Consider the following 18,925-nt stretch of genomic DNA (forward strand, 5'->3'; position numbering starts at 1 on the left):
CTCTGCGCCAGTGCTGGGAGTCGTTTGCTTCAGGAATCTAGTAACAGTAGCTTATAGTATTGACGACCTGATCACAGCTGGCCATTTTGAGACAACTGCGCCTCCCCCACCCCCCATACTTTCGTTGGTTCAACTATTAGTTATCTTGCCAGCGTGAATGAATGCATCCTGCTGTTCCTATTTTCCAGGGACTAGGTCTTTAGAGGTCGATGTCAGGACCATTATTAAAACATAACATTCCAGAGACGGAGAAGTGGCTCAGTGGTTAACAAGGTTGGCCACATTTCTGGGTTGGATTCTTAGCACCCACATGACTCACAACTGTAATTCCAGTCCCAGGGGATCTGATCGCCCCCCTCCTCTGGCCTTTTTGGGCACTGCGCCCAAAACAGACAGGCTTACCAACAAAGCTTATATACATACATAAACCTTTCACAATGCAAATCCCCTTTGAGGAGGATAGACCTGTTGGTCAATCACACTTTGGTCTGAAATATGTTGTTCGTAATTCCGTTTGTGAAAACTAGCATTGAGCCATGCTGTCATGGGGTTTGGCCTTGGGCTTTTTTTTTTTTTTTTTTGGTGTTGGGGACCGAACCCAGGGCCTTGCACTTGCTAGGCAAGTGGTCTACCACTGAGCTAAATCCCCAACCCCTTGGGCTCTTTTCTTGATCCTGCTGTTTCCACCACCCAAGTGTTGATGTGGGGATGGGGCCCTTCTCTATTGTACGGAGAAATTGTCAGAGTGGGAAATTCCTGCCGGTCAGTTTATAAGGTCCTTTCAGCAAGAGGAGAAGGGAGAGTTATATGGCTAGCTGCTCCATCACGGAACGGATTAAAAGCCACTTATTTCCAGTGAAGGCCAGTTTTTATTGTATTTTGTCAATGTGAGGAAAGTGGCCAGCGAGGATCCAGGAGTGAAATAAGGCAGTCGCACAGGGAAGGGAGATGCCTGGTCCCAGCACTGCTTGTTGAATAACCTAAGGCAAATTGTTTTTACTCTACAATCTTGTAATAACCCTTTGTTAGGATTAAATAAGGGAATTTGAGGCTATCTGGTAAACTGGGTCTTTGTTAGCGTTAACACCTGAAGGGACGAAGACCAGAACAAGAAAATCACAGTTGTCACGAAGACTCAATATTTACACTTGCAGTTTTGCCCTCAGAATGAGTGGGTGAAAGAGGGAAGGTTGGCTAGAACAGTGTGTTAGCATGGGTGGGGCTGCACGTCCTCCGAAGTCAGGTGACTGAAATCAGGGCCGTGGTGGTCTGTTCAGGATACAGCAAGACTTAGGCTATTTTTTTTTTTTCCCTAATTCTTTTTTTCGAAGCTGGGGATCGAACCCAGGGCCTTGCGCTTGCTAGGCAAGCACTCTACCACCGAGCCAAATCCCCAACCCCTACAGCAAGACTTAGGGCAGCAGCTGGAAACCAGTAGGTGTGACTCCCTTGGGGGAAGGGGTTGAGTGACTATTGCACAGGGGTTGCCTAAGACCATTGGAAAATGGTTATTTACATCACACAACTGTAATAAACACAGTTTTCATAATAGTAGCAAGATTACAGTTACAAAGTAGCAACAAAAATAATTTTATGGTTGGGGTCAGGGCCCAGGCACATACAAAAAAGCTTAGTGCAGATAGATCTGCAGCCCAACTTTTGATACAACCCTTGCAAATAGTACAAGGGCCCCATGGGAGCCCCCAAGGCAGTGGTTCTCAACCTTGTTAACACTGCCACCTTATAGTTCCTCACTTAATTTGATATGACTAGTATCATGAATAGTATCTCAAATAAGATAGAAAAAGAACCCAGGAAATGCCTTTAAAAATATCAGTTACCGCACCAGGGAGCTGTTGAGTGTGAGTTACTGGGCCAGGAACTGTTCAGTGCATAGCACACTCGATGCATAAGCCCGATGAACTGAGTGTGATCCCCAGACCCTGGGGTGTAACCGTGGAAGGAGAGCTCACACCAGAGCACCAGGACACCCTGCCGCCATGTTACCTACACACCCTGACACACTAGTGCAAACGCAAAAGAAAATGTCAGTTACTTAACGTTTGTAATCTTCTTATTCGTCATAGAGTAATCAAGTGAGAGGACTCTATGACTTCTATCTGCCCAGAGAAGAACTGTGGATCTACAACATGGAGACTGGAAGATGGTAACTGGATATTAACCTTCAACTAAGGTCGCAAAGGAAGTGGGGATGCTTTTCCTTTCTGTATAGCTTTGACTGCCCTAGATCTTACTGCGTAGTCCAGACTGGCCTCAAACTCAGAGATCCATCCCCCTGCCTCTGTCTGCCTCCAGAGCACTGAAACTAAAGGCACGTGGCACAGTGCCTGGCTAAAACCCCACTCTGAGTAATTAAGGATACTAAGCTCTCCTTTCTGGAAACAGTGGTCTGGTTTGGATTACCGCTGAACTTAGTACACACAGATACTGTCATGATCTTAGAAGCCTCTAGTCAAGGCCTGGTCAACGGACCACAAGTAGATAATACAGAGCCTGGGTTGGGAAGGTGCTACAAATCTGGTTGGTATTTTGAAAAAGAGGTTTTTAGTTTGCCATAATTGTTAGATTCTGCATGGTTTATCTGCTTAAAAGAAGTTTTGAGAAAAGTCTTCTTTAAAGTTGTATTTTCTGGAGTGCATTAATAGGTGGGTGGCAAACGCTTGCCCACCTGCTTATGAAGTTCTGGGTTTGATTTTTCAATTGGGAAAAAAGAAAAAAAAGATCTATTTAAATTGAGAGAATGAAGAGATGGCTCAGTGGTTAAGAGAACTGACTGCTCTTCTAGCGGACCTAGGTTCAACCGCCAGAACTCATACATGGTGGTTTGCAACCATTTACCTCCAGTCAGAGACCTGATGCCGCCTCCTGGCTTCTGAGAGCAGCAGGTTGCACATGCAGCAGTGCACAGACATAGATATGCAGACAGAACACTCACACCCATGCAGTAAATAACAAGAACGAGCCCGGTGTAGTGGCACATGCCTTTGTTTAATCTCAGCATTTGGGAGGCAGAGGCAGGCCGAGCTCTCTCTGTGAGTTCAAGGACAGCCAGTGCTGTGCAGTTAAACTGTCTTGAAAAATAACAAAAGAAACCAAAAATGAGCTGGTAATATCTGAGAGGGTCTTCAGGGTCTTCTGCCTGTCTAGCAGTTCAAGTCGAGGGTATGTTAGTAGACTCTGGCTTTCTCAAAGTTGGGGGTTAGCGTTTGGGGGTGTATAAACGTGTTCCCCTGTTCATGAAGACTTTACTGTCTTTACTTGAGGAGTCTTTACTGTTTCACTGTTGATCTTAAAGCCAGGGTGGTTAACGGAAGGTCACTACTATTTTTATAATAATAAATCAGTTAATATGTGCCATTTGCTAATTTCTTTTTAAAGATTTATTTATTATATATAAGTACACTGTAGCTGTCTTCAGACACCAGAAGAAGGCATCAGATCCCATTACAGATGGCTGTGAGCCACCATGTGGTTGCTGGGTTTGAACTCAGGACCTCTGGAAGAGCAGTCAGTGCTCTTAACCACTGAGCCATCTCTCCAGCCCTAATCTTTTTTCTAAAGGACTGGAAAATTCCCAAAAGAAGAATTTAAGCTTAAGATTAATTTAAACAAGCCAATTAATTTAAACTTCGAGCTAAGCAAAGGTGAAAGCGACCACCGATGATGTCGTTGGGACACCTGAGTGTACTTTTACCACTGTAGCTCTCTGGGGCTGAGCATGGGCACATTCATTTCATTCTCACACTTAGGGAAGAAGAATTAGGCAGATTTCTGTGAGTTCTGGGTAACTTAATAAAACATGTCTGTTGAATTAATGTGCACTAGGAATGGGGAGTTTTCCTTTTGGGTCCTTGGCCTACTTAAAACCAGACAGGGCCATGGAGCTGGCTCAGCAGGTGGTCAAGCCCAGGTTTTCATCCCGGGAGAGCATGTGACAGGGAATCTCCTACACCTGCACATGCAGGCCTCCGTATGTCGCTGTGACATACCTGTGCCCAGACACACACAGAAATCAGTGTAAAACAAAGACCTCCCAGCCAGTTAAGATCATATAAATACACAGCAAACAGCTCGACAGATGGCTCGAGGGACAGAGGGCTTCTCAGAGCCTTTCATCCTGCCTGGTGTGAGGCCATCCTCCACTGTCTGCACAGGTTACTAAGGAGGAACTGATCCCATGGGTTATCTTAAAGCTAGGGGAGAGAGAGAGACCCTGGATAGCATCAGGTGCCTGTTCCTCATTGTGGGGATATAAGTCAATAACTCCTGTATTTCTTTCCTCTGGGAACTTTAGCATCTAACCCTCCTCCTTGTAGGAAGAAAATCAACACTGAAGGTGATGTGCCCCCGTCCATGTCTGGGAGCTGTGCTGTGTGCGTAGACAGGGTGCTGTACTTGTTTGGAGGCCACCATTCCAGAGGCAACACAAACAAGGTCAGTGTTGCTAGGGTTACTGTACGTACCGTGTATGCGACACCGCTTGAGTGTGTGTGTAGTAGTTTCTCTACTCCTGTTTACTGGGCCTTGGTCAAAACCAGTGCCAGCCAGCAGCCTTTGTGTGTAACTTCCAGGGTGTGTGTGCTTGGTGTTCTCAATTACTCGATCTCCTAACAACCCTGGGTGGCAGGTGAGGGTTAATTAGAAAGCGTTTTGAGGGGTTGGGGATTTAGCTCAGTGGTTAGAGCGCTTGCCAAGGAAGCGCAAGGCCCTGGGTTCGGTCCCCAGCTCCGAAAAAAAAGAACCAAAAAAAAAAAAAAAAAAAAGAAAGCGTTTTGAAAGATCATTACAGACAAAGGGTTTGGAGTGAAGGGGAAAGGTAAACTGGGTTATAGGGATAAATTAATATTGAAAGAAGGTGGTAAACAGTAATTCTCTATAATGCTGCCCTAAGGCAAGTGCTGCTTTGATTTGTCCATGGTTTTTTTCCAAATAGGAAAAAAGATGTCAGTAAAAGGCACATGAAGCTTCACAACGGTCCATAGTCTATAGGTAGACTAGTATTTAATTCACTGATTTTGCAACTTAGTAAACATGTTACATGCAGAGTACAGAGTTGAAAATGGGACAGAAGGGACGGGTGAGGCAGTTCCTGAGTGAAGAGGTAAGTGTGACTGCAGGGAAGTGATTGACGTTGGGTGGGGGAGGGGTGGAACAGGTGCTTACTCAATAGACAGAGCTGGAATCGTAGGAAGTCAGTGTGGAGACCTGCAGGCATGGTTATTCAAGATGTCAGGTGACTTTGTGGTTCTGAGATCCACGGATGGAGTGTTGTACTGTCACGTAAGTGCAGACCATCCTGTCTTAGACAGACAAACGCAGATCCAGGAGGGAATCCGTGGGTGCACCATGAAAAGGCTCAGGAGGCGTGAGCTGGATCCCGGGGTGGGGACAGAATGATTAATAGCACTGACTTGGCTGGGGTTCAGTCTGGCCAGAAGGGAAGCAGGCGTCTTAGAGAGGTGAGCTTTGTGAGGTCTGTTGCCTGGCTTCAAGGCTGCCTTAGACCAGTATTTAACTTTTTTTTTTTTTTTTGATTTGTTTTTATTTTATGTGTAAGGGTATTTTGCTTCTGTGTGTCCTTTTGCACCATGTGTGTGCCTCGTGTCTGAGGGGCCACAAGAGGGTATTAGATCCCCTGGAACTGTAGTTACAGACTGCTATGCGCTCCCATGTGGGTGATGGGAGTCAAACCCAGATCCTCTGGAGGAGTAGCCAGTGCTCTAAACCACTGGGCCATCTGGTCAACTCTTGAGTATTTAACCTTTTAAGTATTGGCTGATTCTTTTTTTAACTTTTAGAAGACATGTTAAGTTAAATTTCAAGAGCCTAAGTTTTTCTTTTTTTTTGAAACATGGTCCTGCTATAAATCAATTAATTAATTAATTAAAAAACAGTAAATCAAAGCACTTATCTAAAGTTAGGGCAGGATAGGGAGCTTGTGCTGGTACATGTGAACACATAGCCAGTTTCTTTGACACAGAAGTGTAGTTCATGAAAACAATTATAACTATATATTTTTGATGTTACTGATTTAAGTAATTTACAGTCTGTTATAAATTCATAATCCTACCCAGACCAGGGTGGTAGCCCATCTGCAGTCAGACTCAGCACTGATTAGATGGTACCTTTATGACAAAATACAGTAAAAGTAAATGCCAATACTTAATTTTCTATGTAACAAGACTAACTGAAATCGTTGCTTCTGACAGTTCTACATGCTGGATTCAAGGTCTGCAGACAGAGTATTACAGTGGGAAAGGATTGATTGCCAAGGAATTCCTCCATCATCAAAGGACAAACTTGGTGTCTGGGTATATAAAAACAAGTACGTTAGAAGCTATAGGTTTGGTGTTTTTTGGTTTTGTGTGTGTGTGTGTGTGTGTGTGTGTGTGTGTGTGTGTGTGCAGAATGTACTTATCCTGTAAGTGCCCTAGTCAGCATTAGAAAACAGCATGGAGTGTATCACATAGTAAATTAATACAGGAGTTCACTTAGTAACTGAAAACTAATTGTCATGTTAAGTATTATTATTTGAATAATTTCATATACTTGGGTACTCAACTCATTCCATATATCAAGATGTTATTCCTGTTTCTAGTTTATGGATACTTAAATCTTTAATGTTTTGGTTTTATACAAAACAGGTTAATATTTTTTGGAGGCTATGGATATTTACCTGAAGATAAAGTATTGGGAACGTTTGAATTTGATGAAACATCTTTTTGGGTAAGTAAAGTTTCATACTTGCACATGGCCTCCTTGATATGTTGAAAATGTGATCTATTTTGTTTTGCTCTCTGAAATTTTTATTAATTTTGAAATTTTTTTCTCCTTTCTGTAATTTTGAAATTTTACTTTTGTATGTATGTATGAGTGCACACCTCAGCGCAGGTGACAGTGCGCGTGTCAAAGTCAGAAGATCACTTGGGGGAATTGGTTCTCTTCCCATGCCATGGGGTCTGGGCTCGGCAGCAAGTGCCTTACCCCTGCTGAGCTGTCTTACAGAGATGGGTTACATTTCACCTGGAGCTTTGTCATTGTCTTTGTTGATAAATGGGGCCAGTAAGAGTTGCATAATTTGGGGTTGGGGATTTAGCTCAGTGGTAGAGCGCTTGCCTAGGAAGCATAGGCCCTGGGTTTGGTCCCCAGCTCGAAAAAAAAGAAAAAAAAAAAAAAAAAAAAAAAGAGTTGCATAATTTGTAAAATACAGTATTTGTAAAATAACATAGATTCTTTTCTGTAGAATTCAAGTCATCCAAGAGGATGGAATGATCATGTCCATATTTTAGACACTGAAACATTTGCCTGGAGCCAACCCATCACCACTGTGAGTCACTAAAGAATGACGTGGGCTTAGTCAAGGGGGTTCAGAGTCGGGAGGAGTCTGAGGCTGACAGTTCATTCTTGTCTGAAATGAGGCTGGCTGTAGCTGTATTGCTTTCCAAGGAATACAAACCTTAGAAGTTTAACAGGTATATAGTTTGTGTTGTACTTTCATTTGCTAGTAATTAAGTTGAGCTTTAAATAAAAAGTTAAAGATTAAGTTTTTTTCTTTTAACGATACTATACAATGTACCAGCCATTTTAAAACAACTTTCCTTACATACTAACCAGTTTGTTCAGTAACAGTCTCAGAAATACTAAAATACTCAGTCATGGTATCTGTAAAGTAATTAAATTATTTCTATCCCCATTAGCTTCCAAATAAACGAGGCTTAAGCTATGATTCATTTATTTAGCTTGGCACAATCACTGGGGGAAACCCCCCAGTCTATTCTATCTGTTAATTCCCCAGCTGGGCCTCCCAGGTCCTTGCAGTTTGAGTTTTCCTGGGGGTCCTCAGGGTTCATTTCACTTCAGCCATGTGCTTCTACCTGGCCCATCATGTCTAATGGAGACCTTCTGTCTCTCCATCTTCCTTCTGCACTCCTTCCTCCTCCTCTCTCCTTCCCTTAATCCTTTTTCCTGGTCCTTACCTACAGCCCGGTGACTGAAACTGCCTCTCCTGCCTGTCCCCAGTAATTGACTGTAGCCACTTTACTTTGACCAGTCATTTTAAATGGGGAACAAGGGTTCCATAGAAACCCTTGGTGTGTGTAAGGATCTGCTTGTCAGGGCAACCAGATCTTCAGGGCCAGCATTTAGCATTTGAATACATAGCAGCACCAGGACAACCCCCAACAGGTATTAACTCTTTTACACTGTTGCTCTCTAGTGCTGGAGTATCTGGATATCCCATATTCAGAAAACACTGGTGTTTCCCCTCTCTTTATAAAGTTCACATTGGTGAAGCTGTTTCCCTTTTTAACAGGGCAAGGCACCTTCACCTCGTGCTGCCCATGCCTGTGCAACTGTTGGAAACAAGGGTTTTGTGTTTGGTGGCAGATACCGAGTGAGTATAGAAACAGGTTTGTTTTTTTTTTTTTTTTCCGGAGCTGGGGACCAACCCAGGGCCTTGCGCTTGCTAGGCAAGCGCTCTACCACTGAGCTAAATCCCAACCCCTAGAAACAGGTTTTAATGGCTTGCTTTTGGCTGCGTCACATGGTAACTCGTACTTACTCTCTTCTAGGATGCTAGAATGAATGATCTGCACTATCTTAATCTGGACACATGGGAGTGGAATGAACTGTAGGTATTACCTTAGACATCTAAGATACATTTCAGATCCCAACCCCATTCCCTGTTAGTATGAAATGAATGTGTTTCAAGTTTCTGTAACTTTGGATTTAAATAAACCTTACTGGGGTCCTTAAGGAAGGAATTTTATTTTTATTTCCAGTTTCCCTAACTATGTGCCTGGTACATACAGCATGTGTTCAATGTTTGCTGAAAGAAAATGTCTAAAGTTGATTCTGCCTTCAAAGAACATAGTTCAGTATAAAGTATGTAGTTAATACTGAGAGAGGCTTCTCTTTTTAGCATGTCTGGATGCAAGATGTGTGTGGGTGCATGTTGTGTGTATAGGTGTAGGTCCAAAGCTAACATTGGGAGGGTCTTCAAGCACTGTCAACTGTATCAGTTGAAGGGATCTCTCCACTGATCCCAGAGCGCCCCAACATGGCTCGATACCAGCTTGCTTGGAGTTCACTGCAGCCTTCTAAGTGGCACTGAGTGTCACTCATGCAGTGACAGGTGGACTTCCACGTCCTTGCTACTTAAGTAGGCGCTGAGATCTGTCTGAATGGTCCACATGCTTTTATGACAGACACTTCCTGCTGAGCCACCTCAGAGACCCTAGGAAGCCTTGTCAGGTTTTCTTCTCCTAGTACCCCACCTGTATTTTTAAAGACGTCCTCAGCATTTCTCTCTGGTATCTACTTTAAACATAGATTTCATGGGTAAGGTTGATTATGTGTGCATGTGGTATGCTCAAAAGGCTGCCCACCTTTTTTATTTTACGGTGCTTTTTTTGTTCTGGTGACAGGATCCCACAATGTAGTACAAGTTAACGTAGTATATAGTGCTCTCCTCAAACTTGAGGAGATCTTCTACCTCAGGAACCTCCCAAGTGCTAGGATTGAGTGTGGCCGTCTCTTGTGACTTTTCCTTTTGAGACGTGGTCTCTCCTGGCCTGGTGTTTGCCTTGTACGATAGGCCAGCACTCTAGGGCTTGCCTGCAAGCATGTGTCAGAGCTGCCCCAGCCCCTTCTGAGTACTTGTGGGGTCTAGGGATAGAACTTGGGTTCTCAAGCACTTTGTTGACTGAGTTATCACCCAGACTCTAAACAAATATTGTAACTATTTATTGTTTTTAGAATTCCACAAGGTATATGCCCTGTTGGCCGCTCCTGGCACTCACTGACACCAGTCTCTTCAGACCATCTTTTTCTCTTCGGAGGATTTACCACTGAAAAGCAGCCACTAAGTGAGTCCTTTAAATATATGGATTTTAGTTTCGCATCATAATATCCATTAGCAGTATACTACTCAATGAAGTTCAATCCTAGCTGTGTCCTTTCAGGCTGGTTTATTAATTTTGATCTGTAACACCTTATAATTACACATATTATGACCCAAATACATTTTACCTGGAAAAAAAAAAAAAAAGGTGACTTGGAGCTCTTAAAATCCCTGCTGAACCTTGCATGTGCAGTGGCCTTACTTCCTTATTCTTGCTAAAGTTGTGTCCTTAAGTGCCACACTGACAGAATGAACATACTTCATAGCCTTTTCTTTGGTTTAATCAGGTGATGCCTGGACTTACTGCATCAGTAAAAATGAATGGATTCAGTTTAATCATCCTTATGTTGAAAAACCAAGGTATGGGCTACCTGAAAGGAGTAATTTCTTGGGCTGGTAAGAACTGAGGATGCTTTGGCTGGATTTTATCCAACATTCTTAGAAAAGTCTTGGTGTTTATTAAGATTTGGATCATACTTCCAAAAAGGAAACCAACTAGCATTAACTGTCTGAAGCTTGCTTTCCCATTATCTATGTGAATAACATTGATAATGCTGTAAAATAATCTTCAGAGTGTACATGGGGTGGGGGGGCGTCAAACCAAGAGCTGCTCATTATTTGGTGGCAGCATTTTTCTAGGAAGCGTAAGTCAAACTTCTCAAAGGCATGTGGGAGGAGGGCTGGGTAGGGAGGCACATGCCTGTATTCCAGCCCTTAGAATCCAGAAGCAGGAGGATCAGATTAAGGCCAGCTTTGGGCTATGTAAGACACTAAAGAGTTGATTTTTTTTTTTTCCTTTTTTAAACAGATAGATTCTTCTTAATCTCAAAAGAAATTGCTATAGGCAGGTATATACTTAGCATTGGTATTTAAAGGGAATTTAAATATTCCAGCTTCAATTTTTTTCATCCAAGCCTTTAGCCCAAGTAGTCATGCTGCTAAGACATTGGCAGAAATGACCTTTCTATACAACTATCCAGCTTAGAGAGCTTTGGAATTTTCAGTGTTTCAGACACTGTGTGTGAGGCCAACTCACCTTGCCATTCCTTAGCCCCCATAAGAACTTTTTGTAATTGCAAACAAAGACCTAACTTGTTTGGATAAAAGTGCCCCATTATGGGGACTTACAACCATCTGTGGTGGAGTCTGACCCTTCTGGTGTGTCTGAAGACAGAACACTCCTATACATAAAATAAATAAATCTTTAAAAAAGAGGAAGATAATACCTCATTATGTAGCCCTCGCTGGCCTGGAACATATGTGGACCGGATTGGTCTGGGATTCCCTGAGATCCACCTGTCTCTGCCTCCAGAGTGCTGGGATTGAAGGTGTGCGACACCAAGGCTGACCTTAAAAAAAGCTGCTTTTCCATGGACTCCGATTTCTTACCATATGTGGTCTGAACTACCTTGAACTCTCTAGTCTGTCACCAGGTCTACAGTGTGGTTTAAAGTGATCACTTACGTTGACGTCTGGCTTTTGTTTGCATGCAGATTGTGGCATACAGCTTGTGCGAGCGATGAGGGAGAAGTAATTGTTTTTGGTGGTTGTGCCAATAATCTGCTGGTCCATCATAGAGCTGTAAGTACACCTTCACTGCTACTGAACATAGTTTTTGGAAAATAACATTTTTTGTGTGTAGGCATATATGCACGTGCGCCACGGGATGAAGGCAACTCTTATAGCTAATTCTGTCCATGGGGGTCTTGGGGATCTAATCCTTGGTGACGAGAAACTTTCATCCATTGAGGTGAAGGTTGCTGAACGTAGTATCTGTTTAAAGGTCTATTTTATACGAGCACACTGTCGCTGTCTTCAGTCAACCAGAGGAGGGCATCAGATCCCATCACAGATGGTTGTGAGCCACCATGTGGTTGCTGGGAATTGAACTCAGGACCTCTGCAAGAGCACTCAGTGCTTTTAACCACTGAGCCATCTCTCCAGTCCTGCTTTTCTTTGTATTTTTTGCTTTTTGAGACAGGGTTTCTCTGTGTAGCCCTGGCTTTCCTGGACTGTAGACCAGGCTGTCCTTGAATTTAGAGATCTGCCTGCCTCCTTTAGGAGTGCATCACTGCCACTTTTTTTTTTTTTTTTTTTTTTGATTTATGTATTTAATGTATGCGTAGTATACCGTAGTTTTCTTCACACACACCAGAAGAGGGCATCAGAACCCATTATAGATGGTTTTGAGCCACCATGAGGTTATGGGGAACTGAACTTTGACCTCTGGAAGAGCGGTCAGTGCTCTTTAACCTCTGAGCCATCTCTCCAGCTCAGCTTGTTTTTAAATTAAAAACAACGAAAAAGGGCTAGAGAGATGGCTCAGAGGTTAAAGAGCACTCACCGTTCTTCCAGAGGTCTGAGTTCAATTCCCAGCAACTGCATGGTGGCTCACAACCATCTGTGATGGGATCTGATGCCCTCTTCTGGTGTTCTGGGGTGTCTGAAGACAGCTAGAGTGTACTCATGTATATAAAACAAATAAATCTTCAAAAAAAAAAAACTCATTAAAAAAAACAAAACAATGAAGAAAGCAAAGCCCTTCATGTATGTCTGCGTACCGTACAGTTCTCATGGAGACCAAAAGAGGGTACCAAGACAGATCTCCCCCCTCGAGGGAGGTTACAGGTGACTGTGAACAGCCTCCAACTGGGTGCTGGAACTGAACTCAGGTCCTTTGGAAGAGCAGCCAGTGCTCTTACCAGCTGAGCCATCTCTTTCCAGGCCCCCTTTTCTGCACAGCTTAGTCCTGCGCATATGGCCTGTGCGTGCTAGGTAGCACTTGCTACATTCCCAGCTCTGGTCCCGCTCTTGCCCAGTACTCCTGCCTTTCCTAGAGCTGAGGTTACAGAGTATCCCACACCCGCCTGCTCTCAGCACTTGCATTTTACCTGTTCCTTCTTTTTTTCTTCAGGCACACAGTAACGAAGTACTTATATTTTCAGTCCAACCAAAATCTCTTGTACGGTAAGTTCTTACCAGGTATTTGGCACCAGGTATGATTTTTTAAAGGCAATGATTAGTCTTCATTCAAGTTAATGTTCTACTTAGTAAAATTATTTTCACTTTCCTTGTCCACTTTTAGGCTAAGCTTAGAAGCAGTCATTTGCTTTAAAGAAATGCTAGCCAACTCGTGGAGCTGCCTTCCAAAACACTTACTTCACAGTGTTAATCAGAGGTTTGGTAGTAACAACACTTCTGGATCATAAGGCTTTGTAGATAATACTTCTGGTCTACTTGCATGGAAAACAGCCCTGTATTTGTCAGTGTCATCCTTTGTATAATTATATCATTGTTGTAGTTTGCAGCTTTCTGGGTTTTATGTGCATGTGAATGGCCTAGAGAACCTATTTTTGTGTCTAAAGTTTACAATAAATGTATTTAACACCAGTACCTGTCTATTGTTAAGAGTTAAAAAAAAAAATCACTGTGTTGGCATTTTTTTTTTTTAATGATTTATTTTTTATGTATACTGAATGGTGTTTTTCCTGCATGCGTAAGGGTGTTGGATTCCCTGGAACTGGAGTTACAGACAGTTGTAAGCTGCAGTGTGGGTGCTGGTAACTGAACCTGGGTCCTGTGGAAGAACAGCCAGTGCTGAGCCATCTCTCCAGCCCCTGCATTGACTTTTATACCAAGAATGGTTATAACATTTTTTTACATTTATCTTTTGATAATTTTGATGTGTCTGTAGAAATGTAAAGATGCTACATTTTCAGCCTTTACCCTTAGGTAGCCAAGGCTGGGTCTTCAATCAGTCATCCTCTAGCTTCCGCCCCTCAAGTACTAGAACTGAAAATGCTATCACACTGGATATGTCTGCAGTGGGGGCAGTGGGTGAGACTTAAACAGCCCAAGCCACAACTAACTTAGTACTTCAACCTTAGTGTGTTGGTGCAGTCCTGGGACATGCAGTGGCCATAGTTACCACCCAGCTAATTAAAACATGGTAGTTTATACCTCATGAAGGGAATGATACTGTATGGCTTCATTCTCTATTCTAATAGGAGCCGGAAGAATACTAGTCCAGGAATCTTTAGTGATGAGCCAAAAAAAAAAAAAAAAAAAATGCACTTTTGATTTTTCTTCCCAAGACGGAGTTTCTCTCTATGGCCTTGGCTGTCCTGAGCTCTAACTCAGAGAGCTACCTGCTTCTGCTTCCCCGATGCTGCAACCACCACCCAGAAAAAAATGCACTTCTGATATTACAGGTCAAGACACTTGAGCCTGGTGGGAGATGCATGCCTTTAATCCAGCACTCAGGAGGCAGGGGCAGGCGATCTCTTGAGGTGAAGGTCAGTGTGCTCTACAGAGCGAGTTCCAGGACAGCCATGGCTACACAGGAAACCCTGACTTGGAAAAACCAAAACCACCATAAGACAGTTTTAACTATTTGATAGCTGCTGGGAGTAGGGGATTGGAAAGAAAATAGCAAACAAGTGATATATTACAAGGAAGAAATTAGGAAGGAAGCGGATATATATATATATAAATGCACGGAAACAACTGTCATTTTCTTGTGTTATTTTTTTTGCATTTGATGTAAAACTTGGCAAAGTGTTCAAGACACAAACCTTAAATGTTTAATTGCTCTACTAACCAAACAGAAACCTCTCCTGACTGGCTGTACTATGTATGAGATGTTATATACAGTAGACCACTACGTCAGTAGTTTATGCACTTGAGCCATTTCAGGGTCTTTTCATCATGAATGAGACCTCAAGAATTTCAATAAAATGTAGAACAATTACAGGTGTGTATCATTAAGTTTTCACAAATATTTTAGGAAATATTATTGTAGTATATATATATATATAAAACTTGGGGAAAAACCGTAAGTCCTTTTGGTGACAGAGCAAGGCAGTATGTTCGTCTGTGAAGTGGAAGTCCTAGTAACATGTTGTCTGCATCTCTGAACTTGCAGAGGCTACAGAGCTGGCTGCCCAGTGCACAGCTATTTTCTTTTTACGTGCAGAAGATTGGGGGCAGACACTTTCACTTTCCCGGGAATGTTTCTTGATAAATCTGTGTCCTAAAACAAACAAACAGACAGAGTACTTAGTATCTCGTGACCTATTTAGGATAATTGTGGGTACTTGACTGTCAAAAGACAATAGAGAAGAGCAAGACCACACCACCAGTCCCAGAGCTGAGGGAACTCACCTTCACACTTCGGAATAAGTCTTTTTCTCTTGCTGTTGCTTCTTTGGAGTGCATGAAACTGTTCAAGGCTGTCTTGGCAGCTGTAAGGGTAGAGCACAGAGGTGCGCTTCTGACTCAGTTGCTAAACCATTTAAAAATCTCAATAAAAAACAAACGAAAACCCTAAATTACCTTTTCCCTTTTTCTGAACTCCAGGAGTAAGTTTCACTTTGTATCTTTAAAAAAAAGACATTGTAGGAGTTACTACATGGAGACCAACGGTTCCTAGAGCTGCTTGGCAATGCTTATGAGTGAGACCGTGGTGACTTACTTATAGTTTGTCATGATGGTGTAAGGAGCACATATTGGAATAGCAAACATTAGTACATCTTCAGGATGTGGTTGCCCTGTCAAAGAGTCAAATAGATTTTCCTAAAGCAGAAAAAATAAAAACAATTATACAAGGAATTTATGCCAAACTTAAAAAGAACAGTAGATGCTGGGGGAGGGGTGTTGTTGAGTACTAGAGCCCTTGTCTAATGTGCAAATTTTGTTCAGATGACACCATCATAAAGGCAAGATCTAAAATTAGTATCTGAATACATATTTAGCCTTTTCTGACAACAGTACCCAAACCCTGCTTACAGTTCCAAAGAACTGAAGAGTAATGTTTCAATATATATTCTTTATTACTTATAACAATGGGAACCAACATACCATTTAATTTGTTTTAGAGAGGGAGGAAGACAAGTTGGTCTTGCAGCTAAGTTGTACTGGAGAGCTACTGTGGGTTAAAATGATGCACAGTACTAATAACTACAAGGAGGTTAAGTCCTTTGTGAGGAAACAGAACTTACACTTGGGACAGACCAGTGATTTTTCTTTTTGGTGTGTGGAAGCCTCTACTAACCTCCAACTAATTTAACAGTCTCACTGAATCTAGATCTCAGAGACTGGGCAGGCCCAGCTGCCCAGCAAGCTCCAGAGCGCCTTTCCCCCACTTCCTTCAGGCCAGGATTACAGGTACATACTGCCTGGCTTGGCTTTTCATGTGGGTGCTGGGAATTTCGTTCGGGTCCTTATGCATGCATGGAAAGCACTTTATAGTCTGAGCATCTCGTGAAGCAAAATAGAATCTTTGTGTAGTTCTTAATGTTCTGGAATGAACTTTGTAGACAAGGCTGGCATCAACTCAGAGATCCATCTGCCTCTGTCTCCCATTGTATAGAGATTAAAGCATGTGCTACCAAACTCTGGCTAAATCAGTGAACATCAGAGATTTTGCATCCCCCTATATGAGACAGACAGACAGGCAGGCAGGCAGGCAGACATACATACATACATACATACATACATACATACATACATACATACATACAAACAAACAAACAAGTTTTGGCTTTCCGAAAGGAGTGACGTCTAGTATTAGTCAGTTCATAATATATTAGACAGGCCTTGCAACAAAAGATCATACTTTACAAAATATTAACAGTGCCAAACTTGAAAAAGTCTACTACTTGTTTGGGTGTGTGTGGGGTGTGCACACAAGTGCATGCACACCAGAAGAGGATATCAAGTCTAAGCTACAGCTACTGTTGGTTTTAGTGGCTGACAGAGGGCACTTGTAGGCTATCTATAGGGGCAAAATGCTTTGATGTTGAGCTTAAGTAATTTACAGAGTTTCAAAACTGTCCTAATGGTGATAATTATCCCCATAATAATAAGAATATTGAAGCAAAAAGGAAAGGAAGGAATAGAGTATTTTCAGGCTAGGCATGGTGGTGCACACCTTTAAACCCAGCTCTCAGGAAACAGAGGCAAGCCTCAGGCTGGCCATGTCTACATACTGAGACCCTATCAAAAACCAAAACACCACCACCAAAAGAATAGCTTGAGATTTTGCACAGTTATATCTAGTGCAGATGATACCTCACCCCAGACGTGCCTTCAGGCCTGCAGTTGTCTTCTCAGTTCTGAGTAGTGTTAGAGATTCTGGGCAAAGATTGTAATGAAATGTAAGAGAAACCTTATTCAAATCTTACCTCATTTCCCTGCTGATCCAGATCATGTTCTTCCTAGTTCCAAACACAAAAGTTAAAGTCAGCTATAAAATTTTGTACCAATAGCCACAAGCAGGAAAGAAGATATAATAAGGCTGTTGCATTACTTCAAAATTGAAGACTACAACTGAGGTTCCCCTAAGACTCTGAAGTCCATCAGTGTTTAATATTTTAGAAAGCACTGCCACTGAATGAGAATAGTGTTTGTAACCAGTGACAAAACCTATACTTAAGGTATATACTGAAATAGTGTAAGTTTTAGAGACAACCTGAAATGACAACTAAGCTCAATGTTTGCAAAGAGAAAATTCTTAGAAAAAAGGACTTCTAAAGAGTTTTGCCGACAACTTTAAGATAGCCTTCAAATACTGAGATAAACGTAATTCTGTGTCTATTACATGGACAACATCCATTTACAGACAAACTAGTCCAAGTCTGTTTAGGCTTTAGGCTCTTTAGACCTTAGAGTGCACAATTTTTTAAATAATAAACTTATATTTAATAGTTCTGCAAGATCAAAGTCCAAGATCAGGACAGTAGTAGGTTTGGTGACGATGTGCCTCCAAAAGGTATCTTAGTAGAATGTGGTAGCCACTGTAATCCCAGCACCTGAGAGGTAGAGGCAGGAGGACCTTACTCTGCAAAAGCAAGTTGTAATACCAGTCTAGGCTACACAAAAGTCCAAAAAAAGGTAAAACTATAATAAAAACTGGCATTTGATGCCAGGTCTTCATCTGAGAGACTCCTTTAACCTCTATAAGAGCATCCTTTCCTACTCCAGTTCTTGGGCTGGAGAGATGGCTCAGCGGTTAAGAGCACTGACTGCTCTTGCAGAGGTCCTGAGTGCAAGTCCCAGCAACCACATGGTGGCTCACAACCATCTGTAATGAGATCCGATGCCCTCTTCTGGTGTCTGAAGAAAGTGACTGTACTCACATACATAAAATAAATAAATCTTTAAAAAAAAAAAAAAGGAGTCACAGGCAGCTGTGAGCTTCAGTTCCTTATATCACAGTGGGCTAGACCATACTCTATCCCTCTTAGGAATCCTTCCCTCTCCATGGCTTGCTGTACATCATAAGCTGGTCTTACTGTGCTCCTCCTGCTTTGGCCTTCCAGGTGCTGGACTTGGCTATTTGCCACATGTCTGGTATGGATATTTTTGAGCCTAAAGTTTATACTAGATATGGCAATAGTATATATAAAAACTTGAGAACCAAAATGAAGTTTAGAACCATTAACAACACTGTTCAGTAGAGGGGGAAATAGTGACAAATCCCTGTAAACATCTCTCTAAACTGAACTTACAATTCAATTAAAAGCCAAATAACAAAGCTGACTGTGCTGGGATTCCACACCTGTCAGCCTGCAGCCTGCATTTCATACATATTTCGTTGTAAAAGCTCAGCATTTCAAGAGTATGTAATCTGTTCCTGCAGGAAGATCTGTACTTAATTAACTACCTCAGCTGGAGAAAACTAACTTCTACACTAACCCATGATAAGTTTTTTATGATTTTTTTTTTTTAAGATCCTTTATTTTAGTTTCCCAAGCCAGGATTTTGCAAGATTTGATTTGTGAGCACACTGTAGCTGTCTCAGACACAGCAGAAGAGGGCATCAGATCCTGTTACAGATGGCTGTGAGCCACCATGTGGCTGGGAACTGAACTCAGGACCGGTAGAAGAGCAGTCAATGCTCTTAACTCCAGTCCTGACAAGTTATTTTTTATTATTATGTAACACAATAAAGTTTGTAACCCTATAGAAAAGCTTATAGAAGTAAAAATTTCTTTTCTACTC

General features: G+C 42.2%; 2 protein-coding genes across 3 annotated transcripts in view; one reads left to right on the forward strand and one right to left on the reverse strand.

Annotated features, from left to right (window-relative positions):
* Positions 1–13,315, forward strand: part of Klhdc2 (kelch domain containing 2) — a 14,587-nt gene extending 1,272 nt beyond the window's left edge. The window contains exons 2-13 of the mRNA XM_032907858.1: positions 2,088–2,167; positions 4,338–4,455; positions 6,231–6,346; positions 6,666–6,747; positions 7,265–7,348; positions 8,333–8,413; positions 8,592–8,650; positions 9,778–9,887; positions 10,210–10,282; positions 11,416–11,503; positions 12,837–12,889; positions 13,008–13,315. Coding sequence (XP_032763749.1) covers positions 2,088–2,167; positions 4,338–4,455; positions 6,231–6,346; positions 6,666–6,747; positions 7,265–7,348; positions 8,333–8,413; positions 8,592–8,650; positions 9,778–9,887; positions 10,210–10,282; positions 11,416–11,503; positions 12,837–12,889; positions 13,008–13,131 — 1,068 coding nt within the window. The 3' untranslated portion in view covers positions 13,132–13,315. The remainder of the gene's footprint in view (positions 1–2,087; positions 2,168–4,337; positions 4,456–6,230; positions 6,347–6,665; positions 6,748–7,264; positions 7,349–8,332; positions 8,414–8,591; positions 8,651–9,777; positions 9,888–10,209; positions 10,283–11,415; positions 11,504–12,836; positions 12,890–13,007) is intronic.
* Positions 13,316–14,447: 1,132 nt separating this feature from the next.
* The window catches only part of Nemf (nuclear export mediator factor), a 47,685-nt gene continuing 43,207 nt past the window's right edge, over positions 14,448–18,925 (reverse strand). For both annotated transcript variants that reach the window (XM_032907856.1, XM_032907857.1), the window contains 5 exons: positions 17,107–17,139; positions 15,396–15,496; positions 15,257–15,300; positions 15,086–15,165; positions 14,448–14,954 (listed from right to left, as the gene is read on the reverse strand). In XM_032907856.1, the coding sequence (XP_032763747.1) occupies positions 14,877–14,954; positions 15,086–15,165; positions 15,257–15,300; positions 15,396–15,496; positions 17,107–17,139 (336 nt within the window). In that variant the 3' untranslated portion in view covers positions 14,448–14,876. The remainder of the gene's footprint in view (positions 14,955–15,085; positions 15,166–15,256; positions 15,301–15,395; positions 15,497–17,106; positions 17,140–18,925) is intronic.

This window comes from Rattus rattus, chromosome 7, assembly GCF_011064425.1.
Source record: "Rattus rattus isolate New Zealand chromosome 7, Rrattus_CSIRO_v1, whole genome shotgun sequence".
Taxonomy (NCBI): domain Eukaryota; kingdom Metazoa; phylum Chordata; class Mammalia; order Rodentia; family Muridae; genus Rattus; species Rattus rattus.